Source organism: Rhinoraja longicauda, chromosome 5 (assembly GCF_053455715.1).
Source record: "Rhinoraja longicauda isolate Sanriku21f chromosome 5, sRhiLon1.1, whole genome shotgun sequence".
Lineage (NCBI taxonomy): Eukaryota > Metazoa > Chordata > Chondrichthyes > Rajiformes > Arhynchobatidae > Rhinoraja > Rhinoraja longicauda.
Genome location: NC_135957.1, coordinates 4,277,373 through 4,300,647, shown reverse-complemented (window position 1 = coordinate 4,300,647; position 23,275 = coordinate 4,277,373). Strand labels below are relative to the sequence as shown.

The following is a 23,275-nucleotide window of genomic DNA, read 5'->3' as shown; positions in this document are numbered from 1 at the left end:
GTGGTTGGTCCAGACTCTCCCGCTTGCTGTCGTCCAAGACTTCCGTGATGGAGGACAGGAAGTTCTGGGAGGCGGTGCTGTCTGTGGTCTTTACATCGTACAGATCCTTATAAAACGATCTGCAGATCTTGAGCATGTCTGACTGCGAGGATGTTACCGAGCCGTCCTCCTCCCTAAGGCTTTTGATCACAGAGCTCCCCCTGTGAACCTTATGGAAGAAGTAACGTGAGCACGTCTCATCCTGCTCAACATGGCGGACCCTGGACCGGAAGATGATCTTGGAGGATTCAGAGGTAAAGAGCCGAGCTTGCCGGCCCTTCAACTCTCTCAGTTCCTCCCTCACATCCACCCCGCTCCTCTGCAGAAGGAGTAGCTGCTGCAAATCTGTCTGGAGTTGACACAGTTCCCTCTTACCCTGTCTTGCTCTCTGAACACCTTTGGAGACGAAGAACTTCTTGATGTTCTCCTTTGTTGCCTCCCACCAGAGTGTCGGGGAGTCAAAGAGGGGCCTCACAGTTCTCCAACATGCGTAGTCCCTCTTTAGCTCCTCAACGTTCTTCGGGGTCAACAGCTCCACGTTTAACTTCCACGTCCCTCTGCCCGCCTTCCGGTCTTCCTGTAGGTGACAGGTGGCCTGAAGGAGGCAGTGGTCAGAGAAAAACACCGGCGCGTGGTCGGTGTGTCTGACCATGACGGCCCTCGATGTGAAGAGGAAGTCTATCCGGGACTGGGCTGAACCGTTCGGTCCTGACCAGGTGAACCGCGGCCGGGCCCCGCCTGCAGGGTCACTGAAGGCGTCGCGCAGCTTTGCATCTTTGACCGTCTCCACCAGGAGTTTGGAGGTGCCGTCCAGTCTGTGGTTGGCGCTGCCGGATCGTCCAGCCGCATCGATGGTGCAGTTGAAGTCACCGGCCAGAACGAGCGGTCTAGACGTGGCCAGCAGCGGTGGGAGCTGCTGGAGGACGGCCAACCGCTCGCTCCGCCTGGGTGAGGCATACACATTAATCAGCCGGAGCGGAGCACCACGGTACATAACATCCACCACCAGGAGACGCCCCCCCACCACCTCCCTTACCTCAGTGATGGTGAAGCCCCCTCCCCGCAGCAAGATCCCCAGACAGGACGCACGACAATCATTTTCCCCCGACCATACCGACAGTCCGTGGGGCCACCATCGCGACTACCTCCGATAGCAGCGAAGGTGTGGCAGCCCGCACTCTTGTAGAAAAGTCACATCCGCCTTTACCTTGGCCAGGTACTGCAAGGCGGTTAAACATCGCGCAGTGCTCTTCACACTGCGCACGTTTAGGGATGCCAGTTTCAGCTCCATTGTCCTTTAGTGTTCCAGGCGATCCTCCCGCACGCCCATCATCTGGCTGAGTTCCTGCACATTTTTGTTGCACAGGTAGTGGTACAGGTTGGTGGCTTCCTCAGCACAGGGTGTATTTTCTGGCGAGGCCACTGCGCTGCTCCCAGTTTCCTGGAGCTGGGGCCCATTGGCCACTGCACTGCTCCCGGTCTCCCGGAGCTGGGGCCCATTGGCCACTGCACTGCTCCCGGTCTCCCGGAGCTGGGGCCCATTGGCCGTTGTGCCGCTCCCGGTCTCCCGGAGCAGGGGCCCATTGGCCGTTGTGCCGCTCACGGTCTCCCGGAACAGGGGCCCATTGGCCGTTGTGCCGCTCACGGTCTCCTGGGGCTGGGGCCCATTGGCACTGCTCCCAGTCTCCTGGGGCTGGGGGGCAACAGACACGTTCTTTCTCTTACCTTCCTCCTCCCCCGTTTTCTTCCTCTGCCTCTGCTTCCGTTGTCGGATCCTCCCGGTCGTCTCATCCTCCGATGCGGAGAGGTTGCTGGCCTCGTCCTGGGAGAGGACTCTTTTTTGGGACTTGCTTGCCCCCTCCGCCTTTTTCTCCGTGCGCACAGCCTTCAACGTTTTCCTCGATTTTACCACCTGCCATTCCTCCTCTTCCTGTTCCCCATCTTCCATCGACTCACCCTCGTGGGCAGGGGCCTGGGGGGCTCTGTCCTGCGGTTGGGGGCTCCTGGTGGTCGCGTTGTCATCGCCCCTGCTCTCCTTTCCTTTTTGGGCTTTTGCCGTGGTAGGAGGCGTCTCGTCCACCCTGGGTGTGCTGGCAGCGGCCCCTCTTATCGCCTGTGCGTACGTGCTAGCTCTTTTAGGGCAGGCCCTGTAAAGATGGCCTGCCTCCCCACACAGGTTGCAGCTCTTACTCTCTTTACATTCTCTTGTCTCGTGGCCTTCTAACTTGCAGTTTCTGCAGACGACTGTCCTGCATTCTGCCGCCACGTGCCCAGGTTTGTTGCATTTCCTGCACACCCTGGGCTGCCCCGCGTACGTCATGTAACCCCGGTTCCCTCCGATAGCGAACACCGAGGGAGGGTGGATGATGAATCCCTTCCCGTCCACCCTCAGCTTCACCTTCACTTGCCTCTTGCTCGTCCAGATCCCGAACAAGTCCTTTATGTCCACGCAGTTCCCGGCCCCTTCGACGTAGCACGCAAGAAAGGTGAGGACATCCACGACGGGCACATGTGGGTTAAACATGTGCACCGTGATCATTCGTTCCCTCTGGGTGGGGAGGGTGAAGAGCGGCTGCACCTTCAGGAGCGACAGCGGGGCTTCATCCCCCTTCTCCCGGAAGTCCTGTAGCAACTTCTGCCATCCCGCCGGGTTCTGGAAGGTAACGTCGAAATATCCGTTACCTGGGAAGTCCTGGAGGCAGAAGATGTCCCCGGCCTTGAATCCACAGACCTCCAGCAGCACCTTCTTGATGAAGAGGTCCCTTGAGAAAGGGTTCCCCTCCCTTAGGTCCTTCACCGATACTCGCAGGGTATTCCGGATACCCTGCCCTCCAGCTCCACTTGCTGCTGCCATCCCACCTGGATAAGGGTGTTAGGTTGGTTACCCAACCGGCATGGATCCACCCCTAAACCAGACACGTGCTCCTGACCTCCGCTCCTCGTCGATGATCCAATGCAAATACTGCTCTTATACTGTTCTTATAAGAACATTAGATTGTACCAGAACAGATACTACACTTGATCTTAGCCAAAAGACCGAGAAGCTTCGCTGAACACCGCATTAACAAAACTGATCTCCCGGTGGCCCAGCACTTTAATTCCCCCTCCCAGACAAGGTTTACTCAAATATTAAGAAGGGGTTCAGGTCAGCACCACTACCACACCTGGGGCAGTCAGATCACCTGTCCATATTCCTAACCCCAGCATACACCCCACTCAGGAGGAAAGCTCCAGTCACCATAAAGACTGTTAAGACATGGCCTGAAGGAGCTTCCTCGCAGCTGCAGGATTGCTTCGAAAGGACCAACTGGGATATTTTTGAGGATCAGGACTTGGAGGAGTACACATCAACTGTACTTTGCTACATCCAAAACTGTGTTGACAATGTCACCGTCGACAAACGCATCCGGTTGTACCCAAATCAAAAACCCTGGATGACAAAGGATGTCAGGTCTCTCCTCAAGGACCGTAACACCGCCTTCAGGTCTAGTGATAGAGCTCTATACAGTGCTGCTAGAACCAACCTGAAGAGAGGCATCAAGGATGCCAAAGCGTCCTACAAGAGGAAGATTGAAGACCACTTCTCCAACAATGACCCACGGCGGGTATGGCAAGGCATCCAGCACATCACCAACTACAAGACCAGCAACCGCACGACTGCCGACGGCGACGCCTCGCTGGCTGAGGAACTTAACTGTTTCTTTGCTCGTTTCGAGGTGAAAGCTACAGTGGCAGACATTACACCCTCTCCAGCACCTGACAGCAACACCTTCACTGTGCAGGAGTATGATGTTAAGCGCGTGCTCAGAGCAGTGAATCCCAGGAAAGCTGCAGGCCCCGATGGTGTGACGGGCAGAGTGCTGAGGGAATGTGCAGACCAATTATCTGAGGTCTTCACAAAAATCTTCAACCTGTCCCTTTTAAAATCCACCATCCCTCCCTGCCTGAAGTCCGCCATAATCATCCCACTGCCGAAAAAGTCTGTCATCAGCAGTCTTAACGACTACCGTCCGGTAGCACTCACACCGGTCATCACAAAGTGCTTCGAGAGACTGGTCCTGCAGCACATCAAAGCCAGCCTCCCACCCACCTTCGACCCACACCAGTTTGCCTACAGAGCAAATAGGTCTACAGGGGATGCCATCGACACTGCTCTTCACACTGCACTGACCCACCTTGAACACCAGGGGAGCTATGTGAGGATGCTCTTCCTCGACTTCAGCTCTGCCTTTAACACGGTCATCCCGAGCAGACTGGTCACCAAACTTTCCGACCTTGGATTTTCCCAAACCATCTGCAAATGGATCAAGGACTTTCTGACCAACCGCCCCCAGACAGTCAAAATAGGCCCTCACCTCTCCTCCACCATTACACTGAGCACCGGCTCACCACAGGGCTGTGTGTTGAGCCCCATCCTTTACTCCCTCTACACTCACGACTGCGCCCCCACCCATCCCACCAACACCATCATCAAGTTCGCGGATGACACGACTGTGGTTGGACTCATCTCAGAAGGAGATGAGACAGCCTATAGGGATGAAATCCAAAGGCTGGCAGCATGGTGTTCAGTGAACAATCTGGTCCTGAACTCCTCCAAAACAAAGGAACTTATAATTGACTTTAGGAAAACCAGTGGAGATTACGACCCACTCTACATCAATGGGGTCTGTGTGGAAAGGGTACCAGCTTTCAGGTTCCTGGGTACGCACATCGCAGAGGATCTCACCTGGTCTACCAACACCATCACCACAGTAAAGAAGGCACAGCAGAGACTCCACTTCCTGAGGATCCTCAGGAAAACCAACCTGCAGGAGAAGCTCATGTTGTCCTTCTATCGCTGCTCCATCGAGAGTGTGCTGGCATACTGTATAACCACATGGTATGCCAGCTGCTCAGAAAAGGACAGGAAGGCCCTTCAGAGGGTCATCACGACGGCCCAGAAAATCATCGGCTGCTCACTGCCCTCCCTGGAGCACCTGTTCAGCCTACGCTGCCTCAGTAGAGCAGGCAAAATAATAAAAGATCCATCCCACCCCGGCCACCGTCTGTTTGTTCATCTGCCCTCTGGTCGACGTTTCAGGTCGATAAAATCCCGAACAAACAGACTTAAGAACAGTTTTTACCCCAGGGCCATACGAGAACTGAACACTACCTTTGCACTAGGCAACACTAAAAAATCTTTGTACTTAACATAATTGTATTTAATTGTATTTATGTATTTATTTGTTTTTGCATTTATTGCATATATGTTTGTACGCACCGTCAGGATTGGCTATTTTTTAATTTCGTTGTACTCGTTGCAATGACAATAAATGAATATTATTATTATTCCCAGTCTGACCTCTCTGTCATGGGCCTCCTCCAGTGCCATAGTGAGGCCCGCCGGAAATTGGAGGAGCAGCACCTCATATTTCGCCTGGGCAGTTTTCAGCCCGGTGGTATGAACGTCGACTTTCTCCAACTTCAGATAGCTCCTCTGTCCCTCCCTTCCCCTCCTCCTTCCCAGATCTCCCTCTATCTTCCTGTCTCCACCTATATCCTTCCTTTGTCCCGCCCCCCTGACATCAGTTTGAAGAAGGGTCTCGACCCGAAACGTCACCCATTCCTTCTCTCCCGAGATGCTGCCTGACCTGCTGAGTTAATTCAGCATTTTGTGAATAAATCGATTTGTACCAGCATCTGCAGTTATTTTCTTATAATACAGGTGAGTCGGAGTCCTCGTTCTTCCTCGGACTGACCAATCACAGGGCGCAGGCCGGGTAAAAAAATGGCCGCGTGACGTCACCTGATAGGCCGCGTGACGTCACCTATTGCCAAGGTGAGGTCTTTCCCAGCCCGACCACTCACAGGGCGCGGTCTGGGTAAAGGCCGCGTGACATCACCTGTTGCCAGGTGAGGTCTTTCCCAGCCCGACCACTCACAGGGTGCGGTTTTGGTAATGGCCGCGTGACGTCACCTGTTGCCGGGTAAGCGGGGCCGGGCCGGGCAATGGCCGCGTGACGTCACCTGTTGCCGGGTAAGCGGGGCCGGGCCGGGCCACCGAAGGGCGGAGCCGGAGCAACAACATGGCTGCGGGAGGTCGGTGGGACGGAGCGGGAGAGAAGCGGGGCCTGTTGCTTCTCCCGCTGCTCTCGGCTTTCTGCCTCCTCCTTCTGCTCAGCGACGTTTGCGTGCAGGCCGTGCCGGAGGCCGGGTCGTGGAGCCAGACGGTGGGGCAGGTGAGTGTGGCCGGGCCGGGGCGCCGTGTACAGTGAGCGGGGAGGGGGGAGGGGAACCGCAGAGGCTGGCTGTCACCCAGGACAGACGCACCATCTTGTGTTGTCATCACGTCTGAAGAGTGGACCAGGGACTACACTGGATGCCAAAGGTACTAGAGGAGCAAGATGGACCACTCCGTCATCGCGTGCACTGACGTGTGGTCCGCCATTTTAGTAAGCAAACCCCGCCGTCCGCTCTGCCTCGCAGTGTAATCAGTGGGGGAACAGGATCAATAGTCAATTTATTTGTCACATACATTGACACACATATGTGTGATGACACCATTAAAATACAAAATATATCTCATCTATCAACTCGCATTTTGTTGTTATTTTTATTTTTTAATGTCCCCCCCTGCCTAATTTCTCAGATTTTATTATTTCTTACTGTTTCTGCCCTTTTCCCTCCCATCCGTCCTCTCCATCCCCCTCTTTTGTGCAGTTTCCCTTATTGCTCAAATACACACACTGCACAAATATAACAAATATATATATATAAATTTGTGTGTGAGGCAAGATAAAGATAAATAGATCTCAAAGTTCCTTCTCATGGATTAGAAGCAACTTTGATTTAAAACAATGCTCTACTTCTCTTTTTATCTTATTTTTCACATGATGTACATGAATCAAAAAGGCGATTCGACCTTTATGGTTGTGTAGGAAAATAACTGCAGATGCTGGTACAAATCAAAGGTATCACAAAATGCTACCGTCAGGCAGCATCTTGGAGAGATGGAATGGGTGACGTTTCGGGTCGAGACCCTTCTTCAGACTGGTGGCAGGGGGGCGGGACAAAGATAGGATATAGGTGGAGACAGGAAGACAGTGGGAGAAGTGGGAAGGGGGAGGGGAAGAGAGGGACACAGGAACTATCTAAAGTTAGAGAAGTTAATGTTCATACCACTGGGCTGCAAGCTGCCCAAGCGAAATATGAGGTGCTGTTCCTCCAATTTCCGGTGGGCCTCACTATGACACTGGAGGAGGCCCATGACAGAAAGGTCAGAGTGGGAGGGGGAGTTGAAGTGCTCAGCCATCGGGAGACCAGTTAAGGCGGACTGAGCGAAGGTGTTGAGCGAAATGATCGCCGATGTACAGAAGTAGACATCTGGTTTAGAAGTTGGAGGCGCAGGCAAGTCCCGAGAAATAGAAGATGCACAACTTCTGCATAGAGAAGCAGATGTCAACTTCTCTACATCGGCGAGACCAAACGCAGGCCCGGCCACCTTATCCGGCCTAAGCATCCCATTTTTGGGGAGACATTGGGGGGGAGGGGGGGATTTCGAGTGCGTTCTTGTAATTTTGTCCGGATCAATAGAGATGCCGGACCACCAGTTGCTGGAAAATTGGTGGTGGTGGACCTATAGGAAATAGGCAATGGTACATTCATTTGCTACTCTGAATTTTAGTGGAGACTGGATGACCCGTTGGGTTCCCGTTGTGACGCAAGATGAACACGGAAGTATTAGATCAAAATGGCAATCTCATCTTGTGTATATATATATATGTATATGTATGTTCCCAAAATACAGCCAAAATGGTACACGATAGCGCAATAATTTGAACAAAACTTGATACTGCACACTGCAGGTGAATGGTGAGTAAGGTGCCCCTAAAATTGTTGCGCTATGGTGTACCGTTTTGGCTGCATTTCGGCAATGTGCGCCCGCGTGCGTACACACACACACACGCGCGCGCGCGCACGATGTCGTCAGGAGGAACAGTCCCTTTGGATTGATGAAATGGGATGGGGAAGATATGTCGTGGTGTCATTCCTCGAGGTGTTGGAATGTAGGAGGAAGCTCCGTTAAATGTGTCCACTGTGGAATGGATGGCGAGGGCAGGAGGAATATTTCTGTGCTGCATGGGAGGAGAACGAATGAAAGCAGAATGGTGGCGATGAAACATGTTTGAGAGCATTGTTTGAGAGCAAACTTAAAGCACACGGTATCAAACTTAAAGCACAAGGTATTGAGGGTTCAGTTTTGAGGTGGATAGAAAATTGGTTGGCGGACAGGAAGCAAAGAGTAGGAATAAACGGGTCCTTTTCGGAATGGCAGGCAGTGACTAGTGGGGTACCGCAAGGCTCAGTGCTGGGACCCCAGTTATTTACAGTGTATATTAATGATTTGGACGAGGGAATTGAATGCAACATCTCTAAGTTTGCAGATGACACGAAGCTGGGTGGCAGTGTTAGCTGCGAGGAGGATGCTAGGAGGCTGCAGAGTGACTTGGATAGATTAGGCGAGTGGGCAAATGCATGGCAGATGCAATATAATGTGGATAAATGTGAGGTTATCCACTTTGGCGGCAAGAACAGGAAAGCAGAGTATTACCTGAATGGTGACCGATTGGGTGAAGGGGAGATGCAACGTGACCTGGATGTCATGGTGCACCAGTCATTGAAAGCAAGCATGCAGGTGCAGCAGGCAGTGAAGAAAGCGAATGGTATGTTGGCATTCATAGCAAGAGGATTTGAGTTTAGGAGCAGGGAGGTTCTGCTGCAGTTGTACAGGGCCTTGGTGAGACCGCACCTGGAGTATTGTGTGCAGTTTTGGTCTCCTAACCTGAGGAAAGACGTTCTTGCCTTAGAGGGAGTACAGAGAAGGTTCACCAGATTAATCCCTGGGATGGCGGGACTTGCATATGAGGAAAGACTGGATAGACTGGGCTTGTACTCGCTGGAATTTAGAAGACTGAGGGGGGATCTTATAGAAACATATAAAATTCTTAAGGGGTTGGAGAGGCTAGATGCGGGAAGATTGTTCCCGATGTTGGGTGAGTCCAGAACCAGGGGTCACAGCTTAAGGATAAGGGGGAAGTCTTTTAGGACCGAGATGAGAAAACATTTCTTCACACAGAGAGTGGTGAGTCTGTGGAATTCTCTGCCACAGAAGGTCGTTGAGGCCAGTTCATTGGTTATATTTAAGAGGGAGTTAGATGTGGCCCTTTTTGCTAAAGGGATCAGGGGGTATGGAGAGAAGGCAGGTACAGGCTACTGAGCTGGATGATCAGCCATGATCATATTGAATGGCAGTGCAGGCTCGAAGGGCCGAATGGCCTACTCCTGCACCTATTTTCTATGTTCTATGTTTCTATGTCACCACAGTTGATGGGAAATGAAGCAAAAAGGCAGGCTGTGGAAAGTGTTGTCATCGAGTCAACCGACACAAAACGTGTAGGAAGGAACTTCAGATGCCGGTTTATACCGAAGATAGTCAGGAAAAGCTGGAGTAACCCGGCAGGCAGCGTCTCTGGAGATAAGGAATAGGTGATGTTTTGGGTCGAGACCCTTCTTCAGAAATGGTGACCTTTTAAGTAGCATGGTGGGCAAAGTGTAGTCAAAGTAGCTATGGGAGTGTGCAGGCTTGCAGTACCACAATATCAGTTACTAATCTACCACCAACATAGAGAAAGGGAAATTGAGAAAGAGAAGAAAATAATTCTATTTGAGGCATGTTAAATTTCAGATGAGAGAGTTGCATACAAAATAGAGATCGTTAACAAGATTGGTTAACAATTTAAGGGCATAGCAGTAGAGATACTGCCTTATCGCACCGGAGACCAGGGTTCGATCCTGACTTTGCATGCTGACTGTTTGGAGTTTGTACGTTCTCCCTGTGACCTGCGTGGGTTTTCTCCGAGATCTTCGGTTTCTTCCCACACTTCAAAGACGTTCAGGTTTGTCGGCTAATTGGCTTGCTATAAAATGTAAAATTGTCCCTAGTGTGTGTAGGTGGTAGTGTTGATGTGCTGGGATTGCTGGTCGACGCTTCGGATGTGGCGGTGCTAGAACAGCAGATTGATGGGTGTTGGAAGCCTCTCGCTTTCTTCAGCAGGCACCTCAGCGGCGCACAGCGGAACTACAGTGCCTTTGACCGCGAGCTCCTCGCCCTTTACCTCGCAGTCCGCCACTTCCGCTATTTCCTCGAGGGGCGTGCCTTCACCGCGTACACGGACCACAAGCCCCTCACCTTTGCGTTCGCCAAGGTGTCCGACCCGTGGTCAGCTCGCCAGCAGCGGCAGTTAGGTTTCGTCTCGGATTACACTACCTCCATCCGTTTCATCGGGGGCAAAGACAACAGAGTGGCCGGCGCCTTGTCTCGACCCGCGGTCCACGCCGTCCTGCAAGTGGTCGATGGTATTGACTACTCAGCCCTGGCCGGGGCCCAGTTGACAGACGATGAGATGTCTGCCTATCGTAGCGCCGTTTCGGCCCTGCGGTTAGAGGACGTTCCCTGTGGCACTGGGGGTGCAAAGCTGCTGTGCGATGTATCCACCGGGCAGCCGGGCCCCATCGTTCCCGTTGCCTGGCGGCGTAAGGTGTTCGAGGTGCTCCACGGGCTGGCCCACCCTTCCATTCGGGCGACGACGGCCCTCGTGGCTTCCCGTTTAGTGTGGCACGGGTAACGTAAACAGGTTGGGCATTGGGCGCGCACCTGCATCCCGTGCCAAACTGCCAAAGTACAGCGGCATGTGCGAGCGCCGCTCCAGCAGTTCATCGTCCCACGCCAGCGGTTCGACTACATCCACGTGGACATCGTGGGGCCGCTGCCGCCTTCTCGGGGCTTCACCCACCTCCTGACCGTGGTCGACCGTTTCACGCGGTGGCCGGAGGCAGTTCCACTGGCGGACACTTCTGCCTCTACTTGTGCCCATGCCTTGGCGGCTCACTGGATTGCCAGATTTGGGGTGCCGCTCGACATCACGTCCAACCGAGGGCCGCAGTTCACCTCCGAACTGTGGTCAGCCATGGCTCAACTACTGGGGGTTAACCTGCACCGCACCACGGCGCACCATCCGCAGGCGAACGGCCTGGTGGAGCGCTTCCACCGCCAGCTCAAGGCTGCCCCGAGGGCCCGGCTCGTTGACCCCGACTGGGTTGACGTTGCCATGGGTTTTACTGGTCGTCCGCAATGCGCCCAAAGAGGACTTGGCCACCTTCTCGGCTGAATTGGTGTACGGGGCCCCGCTGACAGTGCCCGGTGCGTTTATTCTATCAGCCCAGGGTCAGGCGGAACAACCATTGGCCGCCCTGCAACGCCTTCGGGAGACAATGCGCAAGCTGGCACCGGTGCCGACGTCTCGCCATGGTTCAGTTCAGTCGCAAGTTTCTTCCGCTCTGCAGGACTGTCCGTTTGTTTTCCTGCGCCGCCATGCTCACCGGACGCCCCTTCAACGTCCGTATGAAGGACCGTTCAAGGTGCTCAAGCGTGGCTCTGCCACCTTCGTTTTGGACATAACAGAACTTTATTGTCATTCGGTATAAATACCGAACGAAATTTCAGCAGTCACAAAACACAGCAAAAAAGAAAAGAACACAGGACACACGACCCCAACACAAACATCCATCACAGTGACTCCAAACACCCCCTCACTGTGATGGAAGGCAACAAAACTTCCACTCTCTTCCCCCCACACCCACGGACAGGCAGCTCGACCCCTACCGAGGCGACCGACACGCACAGCCCCCGCAAGGGGATGGAAGGCCCCGCGGCCGAGCCGTACCGGGCACTGAAACGTCCCGCGGCCGAGTCGCGCCGTCGATGTTAAGTCCAGCGGCCAAGCCGCGCCGGGCGATGGAAGGCCCAGCGGCCGAGCCGCACCGGGCGCTGCTAAGTCCCGCGGCCGCGCCGGGCGATGGAAGGCCCCGCGGCTGCGCCGGGCGCTGCTAAATCCCGCGGCCGAACCGCACCGGGCACTGAAACGACCCGCGGCCGCGCCGGGCGCTGGACCGTTCCGCGGCCGAGCCGCACCGGGCGATGGAAGGCCCCGCGGCTGAGCCGCACTGAGCGCTGAACTGTCCTGCGGCCGTACCGAGCGATGGAAGGCCCCGCGGCCGAGCCGCACCGGGCACTGTTAGGTCCCGCGGCCGAGCCGCGCTGTCGATGTTAAGTCCAGCGGCCGAGCCACGCCGGGCGATGGAAGGCCCCGCGGGCGATGGAAGGCCCCGCGGCCGAGCTGCGCCCCGGGGAAGAGACCTAATAAAAGAAAGGTTTCCGCCGCCCCACCCCCCCCCCTCCCCCTCACACATACACAGCCAAAAAACAGAGACAAAAACCATCCCAACACCGACACAAAAAAAACAAACCAAACAGACTGCCAGAGAGCCGCAGCCATTAGGCGCAGCCACACGTGACATGGGGGGTCATCCTGAGACAGTCTCTATTTCACGGCTGAAGCCGGCGCACGTGGACATTAGCCAGCTGGTCCTACTGGCACGGCCTCGCCCTCGGGGTCGTCCTGTGTCCCGGCCCTTACCCCCAGCGTCCCTGCGGCCTTCTTCGTCTGACAGTGTGGCTCCGGTTCCTGCGACTGCCGTGCGCACACGGGCTGGTCGTCTCATACGTCCCCCTGTCCGTTTCGTGCCTCCGGTTCTCTGGGGGGGGGGTCCTGTTGCGGTGCCCGGGGATTAGGTCACTCCCTGGATCATCCCCCTCGGCACGAGTTGGACAGGGCTGGGGAAGGGACTAGTGCTACGGGGTTTGCCTGAAGGGGAGAGAGAGATAACGTGCTTGAGACTGAAGAGAGTGTGGATGTTCTGTTGCTGCATTAAATTACTGTTAATACCTACCTGGCATCTTGCCTGATTCCTACTGCGTCTAGACCCACTACAACCCCACATTTTCCCATATTGAAATCCACTTGCCATAGTTATCCATTGTTTTATCTGATAACAACATCTTTGTAATTCAGTACTTCCGCACCACTTAAACTGTTGCCTATCTATGTGTCTTTGACAACAGATAAGTAACGTTTTACCTGTCATGTAGATAGGGGGGGCACAGTGGCGCATGGCAGAGTTGCTGCCTTACAGCTGCTGCCACAGTTTAAGAATAAGGGGTAGGCCATTTAGAACGGAGATGAGGAAAAACTTTTTCAGTCAGAGAGTTGTGAATCTGTGGAATTCTCTGCCTCAGAAGGCAGTGGAGGCCAATTCTCTGAATGCATTCAAGAGAGAGCTAGATAGAGCTCTTAAGGATAGTGGAGTCAGGGGGTATGGGGAGAAGGCAGGAACGGGGTACTGATTGAGAATGATCAGCCATGATCACATTGAATGGCGGTGCTGGCTCAAAGGGCCAAATGGCCTCCTCCTGCACCTATTGTCTATTGTCAGTGCCAGAGACCTGACTGCAGGTGCTGTTCTCCCCCTGACCTTGTGGGTTTTCTCCGGGTGCTCCGGTTTCCTCCCACACTCCAAAAACGTGCAAGTTTGTAGGTTAATTGCCCTCAGTAAAATTGTAAGATTGTCCCCAGTGGCAAGGATATAACTAGTGTACGGGGTGATCTCTGGTCGGCGCGGTCTTTGTGGGCTGACCCGTTCCACGCTGTATCTCTGAAGTCGAAAGTGAAGAATGGTTCATATCAAGATCGGGTTGGTGATTTTTGCACTTTAAATCACTTTAATATTTTCATCCTTAATGATGTGGCAAAGGTGGAGTTGATGAGAATGTGATGAGATCAGAAGTTGGGTTTACTGCAGGATTAGTATCGATGGGGGATTGATTGCTGGCATGGGCTTGGTGGGCCGAAGGGCCAGTTTTCTTGTGTGCATATATGAATCCGCAATTCTCTGACAGTCTCATCCCTGAGATGGACAGTTCAAGTCCGACTCTTGTGACCTAAACTAATATTTCAGTTTGGTACTGAAGGAAAGGTTCGGAGCTGGTGACATCTTTCTTAGAACGTAGAACATAGAACAGTACTGCACATGAACAGGCCCTTTGACCCACAATGTCTGTGTATCAGTCACAATGTCAGGTTTCAGTCTTCAAAGTGGCTATTAAATGTCTTTTGCATTTGGCATCCAAGTAGGGGGCAGAAGAATGTAAGTGAGTTAGAGACAAAATGCTGGAGTAACTCAGCAGAACAAGCAGCATCTCTGGATAGAAGGAATGGGTGACGTAGAAACATAGAAAATAGGTGCAGGAGGAGGCCATTCGGCCCTTCGACCCAGCACCGCCATTCATTGTGATCATGGCTGATCGTCCCGAATTAATACCCCGTGCCTGTCTTCTCCCCACATCCCTTGATTCTACTAGCCCCTAGAGCTCTATCTAAATCTCTTAAATCCATCCAGCGATTTGGCAGAGAATTCCACAAATTCACAACTCTCTGGGTGAAAAAGTTTTTTCTCACCTCAGTTTTAAATGGCCTCCCCTTTATTCTAAGACTGTGGTCCCTGGTTCTGGACTCGCCCAACATTGGGAACATTTTTCCTGCATCTAGCTTGTCCAGTCCTTTTATAATTTTATATGTTTCTATAAGATTCCCTCTCATCCTTCTAAACTCCAGTGAATGCAACCCTCGTCTTTTCAATCTTTCCTCATAAGTCAGTCCCGCCATCCCAGGGATCAATCTCGTGAACCTACGCTGCTCTGCCTCAATTACAAGGATGTCCTTCCTCAAATTAGGAGACCAAAACTGTACACAATACTCCAGATGTGGTCTTACCAGGGCCCTGTACAACTGCAGAAGAACCTCTTTACTCCTATACTGAAATACTCTTGTTATGAAGGCCAACATGCCATTAGTTTTCTTCACTGCCTGCTGTACCTGCACGCCAACTTTCAGTGACTGGTGTACAAGGACACCCAGGTCTCGCTGCACCACCCCCTTAGCTAACCTAACTCCATTGAGATAATAATCTGCCTCCTTGTTTCTGCCGCCAAAGTGGATAACCTCACATTTATCTATATTATCTGCATCTGCCACACATCTGTGACGTTTCGGTTCGAGACCCTTCTTCAGACTCGACCCGAAATGGCACCCATTCCTTCTATCCAGAGATGCTGCCTGACCTGCTGAGTTACTCCAGCATTTTGTGTCTACCTTAGCTAAACCATTGCCCTCTTGTTTTAGATATGCAGAAAACGTTTCCTATTATCTACCCTATGCCACTTGGAATTTTATATGCCTCTATTGGGTTCCCCTTGACCTCCTTGCTGCAAAGAAAATAGATCAGTTTCGGGCTGCTGTAGAGTTGCTGTCTTACAGCGAATGCAGCGCCGGAAACCTGGGTTCTATCCTGACTATGGGTGCTATCGTTACGGAGTTTGTACGTTCTCCCCGTGACCTGCGTGGGTTTTCTCCGAGATCTTCGGTTTCGTCCCACACTCCAAAGACGTGCAGGTTTGAAGGTTAATTGGCTTGGCAAATGTAAAAATTGTCCCTAGTGGGTGTAGGATGGTGTTAATGTGCGGGGATCGCTGGTCGGCGTGGACTAGGTGGGCCGAAGGGCCTGTTTAAGCGCTGTAACTCTAAGCTAGACTAAACTAAAGTTTATCCAGTGTCTCCTAGGAACAAGCAATATTTTGAGCAATCACCTCTGTGCCTTCTCCGTTACATTTATGGTTTCCTGAAGTGTCAACAGAACTGGACACTTCTCCAGCCGTGGCCGAACCAATGTTTTATACAGGTTTACCATAATCTCTGCTCTTGGATTCTATGCCCAAACTAATAAAGCCAAGTATTCCTTGAATATTCCTTCAAAGTATTCCAAGCTTGAATGAGGACTGCCCTCAATCTACTAAACTCCAGCGAGTAGAGGCCCAGTGCCATCAAACACTCATCATACATTAACCCAATCATCCCTGGGATCATTCTCGTAGACCTCCTCTGGACCCTCCACAATGCCAGCATGTCCTTCCTCAAATATATGGCCCAGACCTGCTTACAATACTCCAAATGCGATCTGACCATGTTAAGTCTTAGAAGTGCCTTATAAATTCTCAGCCTTGCATCCCTGTTTTTATATTCTAGTCCTCAAAATAAATGCTAGCGTTGCATTTGCCTCACGTGGCAAGAATTTGAAGCTTTGAATTAATCCGTTAGTTATTGGATCCTTTGGTGTTGTCTTACATTGTCATTTTTTAGACGTAGTTTTGTGTTGCAGCTACACCAGGTTGGGAATTCATTTATAGGTATTCCTGCTGGTGCTCTCGTTTCCTTCTCTGATCTTAAAAGAACCAGGATGAATTGGTTCAGGGTTATTGTAATGGAGGATTTAAAAATGTACCAGGTTATTGAGGCAGTGCAGTGTAGGTTCACGAGGTTAATCCCCGGGATGGCGGGACTGTCATATTAGGAAAGATTGGAAAGACTGGGCTTGTATTCATTGCAATTTAGAAGGATGAGAGGGGATCTTATAGAGACCTATAAAATTATAAAAGGACTGGACAAGCTAGATGCAGGAAAAATGTTCCCAATGTTGGGGCAGTCTAGAACCAGGGGCCACAGTCTAAGAATAAAGGGGAGGCCATTTAAAACTGAGGCGAGAAGAAATCTTTTCACCCAGAGAGTTGTGAATTTGTGGAATTCTCTGCCACAGAAGGCAGTGAAGGCCAATTCACTTGATGAATTTAAAAGAGAGTTAGATAGAGCTCTAGGGGCTAGTGGAATCAAGGGATATGGGGAGAAGGCAGGCACGGGTTATTGATTGTGGATGATCAGCCGTGATCACAATGAAGGGCCAAATGGCCTCCTCCTGAACCTATTTTCTATGTTCCTTTGTTTCTATGAATTGGTAGATCTGAAGTGGAGTGGAGTCAGCACTTTGCATTAATCATGAGTATCAGCATTCAACCAGCAATATTGGATTACAATCCAAAGCTTTTCAGTGGCCATGGTAGTTGACTGTTGGTCAGAGTAATAGGCAGAGGTCAGATCTGGATATAAGGCATTTGATGAAGAAGAATTTTCATAAAAGGTTTCACGGTTTGGAATGATAAGATTCCAGCAATGTTACAGGAAGTGTAAGGCTGCAGGTATAAGTTTAGGAAGGAACTGCAGATACTGGATTAAACCAAAGATAGATACAAAGTGCTGGACTTAACTCAATGCGTCAGGCAGCATCTTTTTAGTTTAGTTTAGAGATACAGCACCGACCGTGTCGACCAGCGATCCCTACATATTTACACACAAAATGCTGGAGTAACTCAGCAGGTCAGGCAGCATCTCAGGAGAGAAGGAATGGGTGATGTTTCGGGTCGAGACCCTTCTTCAGAAGTCTGAAGAAGGGTCTCGACCCGAAACGTCACCCATTCCTTCTCTCCTGAGATGCTGCCTGACCTGCTGAGTTACTCCAGCATTTTGTGAGTAAATACCTTCGATTTATACCAGCATCTGCAGTTATTTTCTTACACTACATATTTACACTATCCTTTTTACTGATGCCAATTAACCTCCAAACTTGTACATCTTTGGATGTGTGGGAGGAAACCGGGGAACCCGGAGAGAAAACACACGCGGTCACGGGCGAACGTGCAAACTCCGTACAGACAGCTCCCTGTAGTTAGGATGGAACCTGGATCTCTGGCGCTGTAAGGCAGCAACTCTACCAATGCGCCACCGTGTCACCCTCCTGGAGACAAAGAATAGGTAACGTCTGAAGAAGGGTCTTGACCCAAAACGGCACCAATTCCTTAGAAGTGTTTGTACATTTTGGGGTGCCTTATAACATTTTTGTTCTTAATATGTGTGCCCTGACACAAATCAACAAGCACTCTTAAACTTGTCTTTTCTCATCCATGCTTATTCTTTTATTTTCAGAGCCATAAATCTCTTGTGTTTACAAAAACAATGTTTAACAAAACAGATATAGCACTTCAAGGTAAGTTATGTTTAAAAATCTATTTTCATTTTTTCCCCAAGCACAAAGGTTGACACAAAATGCTGGAGTAACTCAGCGGGTCAGGCAGCATCTCTGGAGAGAAGGAATGGGTGACGTTTCACAGAGTGCTGGAGTAACTCAGCGGGACAGGCAGCATCTCTGGAGAGAAGGAATGGGTGCCGTTTCACAGAGTGCTGGAGTAACTCAGCGGGACAGGCAGTATCTCTGCAGAGAAGGAATGGGTGACGTTTCACAGTGCTGGAGTAACTCAGCGGGTCAGGCAGCATCTCGGGAGAGAAGGAATGGGTGACGTTTCGGGTCGAGACCCTTCTTCAGACTGATGTCAGGGGAGGGGGCGGGACAAAGATAGATTACATAGTTTAGAAGTTAACAGCAGTTAATCGTGTGCGCAGATGTGGCAATCTTTTTTTCTTTGCTATTTTTTAAAGAAAACCTCAAAATCTCGTGAGCATTTTTTTTTTAAACTCCACGAACTCTGAAATGGGATCTTCTGCCTCTTGTTTTTAGCTTACTTTAGTAGTTTCTTCAGCATCTCAATATGCTGTGAAACTATAAATTAAATATTTTATAAAATTAATGGTGGATTGCAGGTTTAAATTCAAAGTTGCTCTTAATTAGCACTTCATTTATCAGCGGTAAAAGGATTGCTTTCTTTAGACTTTAGAGTTATTGTGTGGAAGCAGGCCCTTCGGCCCACTGATCAGCGATCACTCCATTCTTTTCTGATTATTTTGGTGTATTAAATACTTAAAAGGGGTGTTCACTGAGACTTTGGCTGTGTTTGGTGCAACAGGAAAGCGCCGTTGGCTGTGTTGTTTGGCAAAATGTAAAGTTTTGACTTTGTTTTAGTTTTAGAGATACCGCGCTGAAACAGGCCCTTCTGCCCACCAGTGACCTTGTTTATTAACACTATCCTACACCCACTAGGGACAATTCTTTACATTTACCAAGCCAATTAACCTACAAACCTGCACATCTTTGGAGTGTGAGAGGAAACCGAAGATCTCGGAGAAAACCCACGCAGGTCACGGGGAGAACGTACAAACTCCGTATAGACAGCACCTAACCCAGGATGGAACCCAGGTCTCTGGCGTTGCATTCGCTGTAAGGCAGTAACTCTACCGCTGCGCCTCTACCGTGCCGATCTGTTCACAGAAGAGTGGAGCAACTTACAAACTGTTTGAGGAACGAGTTGAAAACTATTTGTGGTGGGAAAGGAATGGTTGACATTTCTGCCCGAAACACACTTCATTCCTTTCCATCCACGGAGGCTGCTGAGTTCTTCCACCAGATATTTGTAACTCCAGATCCCAGCACCTCCGGTCCCTTTTGTCTCAGAAGAGCAGTTTCAGATTCAGTTTATTTTATTGTCACGTGTACCGAGGTACAACGAAAAGCTTTTATTGCGTGCTGTCCAGTCAGCAGAAAGACAACACATGATTACAATCGAGCCGTTTACAGTGTACAGATACATAATAAGGAAATAACGTTTAGTGCAAGGTAAAGCCAGCAAAGTCCAATCAAGGATAGTCTGAGGGTCACCAATGAGGTAGATAGTAGTTCAGCACTGCTCTCTGGTTGTGGTGGGATGATTCAGTTGCCTGATAACAGCTGGGAAGAAACTGTCCCTGAATCTGGAGGTGTGTTTTCACACTGCTGTACCTCTCATCCGATGGGAGAGGGGAGAAGTGGGAGTGCAAATGTTTGAGAGATAGGAATATAAATATACAAGTTGATGACGGTTTCGCTAGCCAAGGAAGGTGCTTAGCATGCTACGCCTTTCTGTCATTTCCTGTTGGAGCCTGGGTCAATGGAGCCCGTGGCTGGGGCCTGGGTCAATGGAGCCCGTGGCTGGGGCCTGGGTGGACGGAGCCCGTGGCTGGGACCTGGGTCAATGGAGCCCATGGCTGGGGCCTGGGTCGATGGAGCCCGTGGCTGGGGCCTGGGTCAATGGAGCCCGTGGCTGGGGCCTGGGTGGACGGAGCCCATGGCTGGGACCTGGGTCAATGGAGCCCGTGGCTGGGGCCTGGGTCAATGGAGCCCGTGGCTGGGGCCTGGGTCGATGGAGCCCGTGGCTGGGACCTGGGTCAATGGAGCCCGTGGCTGGGGCCTGGGTCGATGGAGCCCATGGCTGGGGCCTGGATGGATGGAGCCCGCGGCTGGGACCTGGGTGGATGGAGCCTGTGGCTGGGGCCTGGGTGGATGGAGCCCGTGGCTGGGGCCTGGGTGGATGGAGCCCATGGCTGGGGCTTGGGTTGACAGAGCCCGTGGCTGGGGCCTGGGTCGATGGAGTGCTGTGACTTTTTCTAATTAGCTTAATTAATTTGTGTGCAACTTTTTGCACTGACGAGTTATGAATTCCTTCTCAATGATCTTCTATCTAAATCTGTGCCAAATTTCAAGTAGATACCAGAGATGGGTCATGAAAGTTAAAATCTAGACACATTTTCGATGTTCTACCTGTGTCCTTGCTGTAAAGCACTTTGATTTTATGACTCTAATATGTGTATATTGTCTAGCTAAACCTGACTGCCCTTGCTTTGTTCCATTATTATGTACATTTCCATGTTTCTAACTATTGTTGACTCTTGACACTTTATTTTTAAACAGTGAGTCCTAGTTTGTTTCCATTCTGGGTATAAATATCATCTTGACTATAGCCTGTAGGTAAATACTTGAGGACAAAGAACTCTTGAGCAGTGGGACTAACTAATCGGTTAACTTTTTCAAAGGTTTTTTTTGAATAAATCATCTTTTCCATCCTCCATCATTCAATAATTTATATAGGAATTCAGTTCAGCTGTAATCCTTCTGTCATGGCAAGCTAATAATACCTGTTGAACTCATTGGAAAAAAAACTGCAGATGCCAGTTTAAATCGATGGTAGACACAAAATGCTGGAGTAACTCAGTGGGTCAGGCAGCATCTCAGGAGAGAAGGAATGGGTGACGTTTCAGGTCGAGACCCTTCTTCAGGCTGAAGAAATGCTGCCTGACCCGCTGAGTTACTCCAGCATTTTGTGTTTAGCTGGGACTGGCAGTGAAATCAAATGGTTACCACATTCTGTCATCTCGCAGCAACTGCCACGTGGGCTCACTGAATTCTCTGGTTTCATCTATTTATATACTGGGATCACTACAAAATATCTACACATGCCACAAACTTGCTACCTCTGCCATAGCCTCCATCTCCCACCACTTGACCACAAGCCCTTCCTCCACAACTCCAAACGGTATAAGTTTAGAGATACAGAGCGGAAACAGGCCCTTCGGCCCACCGGGTCCACACCGACCAGCGATCTCCGCACATTAACACTATCCTACACCACAAGGGACAATTTTTACATTTACCAAGCCAATTAACCTACACACCTGTACATCTTTGGAGTGTGGAGGGAAAAGGAAAATCTCGGAGAAAGCCCACGCAGGTCACGGGGAGAACGTACAAACTCCGTACAGACAGCACCCGTAGTCGGGATGGAACCCGGGTCTCTGGTTCTGCATTCGGTGTAAAGCAGCAACTCTACCACTGCACCACCGTGACCGCCCCTCTGAAATAACTCTGAAATAAACCTGTAAATCAATCTCGCCTTGACATCTTTAGTTTACGTAGCATCATCTGTAGCAATGCCAGTTCATTGGGAAATTATGTACATTCCAACCTGATTACCCCAGTGCTATTCAGAAGTCTGAAAAAGGGTCTCGACCCGAAACGTCACCTATTCCTTGTCTCCAGAGATGCCGTCTGACTCGCTGAGTTACTCCAGCTTTTTGTGTCTATCTTCGCTCGTCAGACCTGTTCGACTTCTCTCTGCCTCAGTTTTTCTGCCTTTTCAGATACAGGTGTCTTTGGATGTTTTACAGTGTGTAAAGCCTGTGTTGAAATATGATGTATGTTACTCAGGGCAACGGAAGTTTCAGTGCGATGGAAGTTTAAAGAATAACCTTTTTAATAACAAAGGATGGGAAAATTGTATTTAGAGTCATAGAGTGATACAGTGTGGAAACAAGCGCTTCAGTTCAACTTGCTCACACCGGCCAACAATGTCCCAGCTACACTAGTCCCACCTGCCTGCACTTGGCCCATATCCCTCCAAACCTGTACTATCCATGTACCTGTCTAACTGTTTCTTAAACGATGGGATAGTCTCAGCCTCAACTACCTCCTCTGGCAGCTTGTTCCATGCACCCACCACCCTTTGTGTGAAAATGTTACCCCTCAGATTCCTATTAAATCTTTTCCCCTTCAGCTTAAACCTATGTCCTCTGGTCCTCGATTCCCCTACTCTGGGCAAGTGACTCTATGCACCTACCCGATCTATTCCTCTCATGATTTTGTACACCTCTATAAGATCACCCCTCATCCTCTTGCACTCCAAGGAATAGAGTCCCAGCCTACTCACCCTCTCCCGAAAGCTCACACTCTCTAGTTCTGGCAACATCCTCGTAAATCTTCTCTGTACCCTGTACTCTGTACTTAATTTATTTTTCTGCATTAGTGCTAATGAAGAAATCCAAAATTTGAAAAAAGCCCAGAAATCTGAACTAAAATATAAAATGATGGAAACACGCGGCAGATCAGGCAGCATCTGCAGAGAGATAACCAGAGTTAATGTTTGGGATTGGTGAGCCTCAGAACTGAAGAAAATGTGGAAAACAGGCTGAGAATTGAGGGATGGAGAGGTTACCAATGATAGTGTGAAAGAAAATGAAAGTTGCAGATTTGCATTTGACTTGGATAATGTATTGAAACCTTGTTAATGACTTCTATTCCAAGTCTTGTGTTCCAAACTTAATTTTTACTTAACATATCATTTAACTTTGTGTATTTCAGTTAGACAATCATTTGGCTCATGCGAACTGCAAGCAAATTTGTTTTTGGTCATTTTTCTAAGCAAACTTGAGAATTCATATTAATGCCAGTCATTATTTTGTTGTTTCCTCAATGCCTAATTTACCTGAGTGTTTTTTTTTCCAGTTTGTGTACATCTGTAGCATTGTTTGGTTAACTTTTCAGTATTCTAAAATTTCCTTTTTCTCATTTATTCTCCTTTAATTATAGTTGTTTCATTCAAGTGCACTGAAGAAGTATTGCTAATTGTTGAATGGTACCTCAGATATTACCCCTGCCACAATGAATTTAATAATATTGAAGTGAGTAGAAAATACTTTTTGTGTGGACTTGGAATGCACGATGAATCATTGTACACTTTCCTATATCCAGCGGTAATGCATAGCAATTTTAATCCAGATACCAAATTTAGAAAAGGGATATCTGATTTCTATGAATTTTCACCAACAACAATTTACACTAAAATTATAAGATTTTTGCGTTCATCATTTTTGGGAAA

General features: G+C 50.1%; 1 protein-coding gene and 1 pseudogene across 1 annotated transcript in view; one reads left to right on the top strand and one right to left on the bottom strand.

The window, feature by feature from the left end:
- Nucleotides 1-2,996: 2,996 nt before the first annotated feature.
- On the bottom strand, nucleotides 2,997-3,087 carry LOC144594131 (U2 spliceosomal RNA; annotated as a pseudogene).
- A 3,003-nt stretch (nucleotides 3,088-6,090) lies between these two features.
- Nucleotides 6,091-23,275, top strand: part of tmem87b (transmembrane protein 87B) — a 64,562-nt gene continuing 47,377 nt past the window's right edge. Inside the window, exons 1-3 of the mRNA XM_078398798.1 lie at nucleotides 6,091-6,257; nucleotides 17,844-17,904; nucleotides 22,987-23,078. Of these exons, the coding sequence (XP_078254924.1) occupies nucleotides 6,105-6,257; nucleotides 17,844-17,904; nucleotides 22,987-23,078 (306 nt within the window). The 5' untranslated portion in view covers nucleotides 6,091-6,104. The remainder of the gene's footprint in view (nucleotides 6,258-17,843; nucleotides 17,905-22,986; nucleotides 23,079-23,275) is intronic.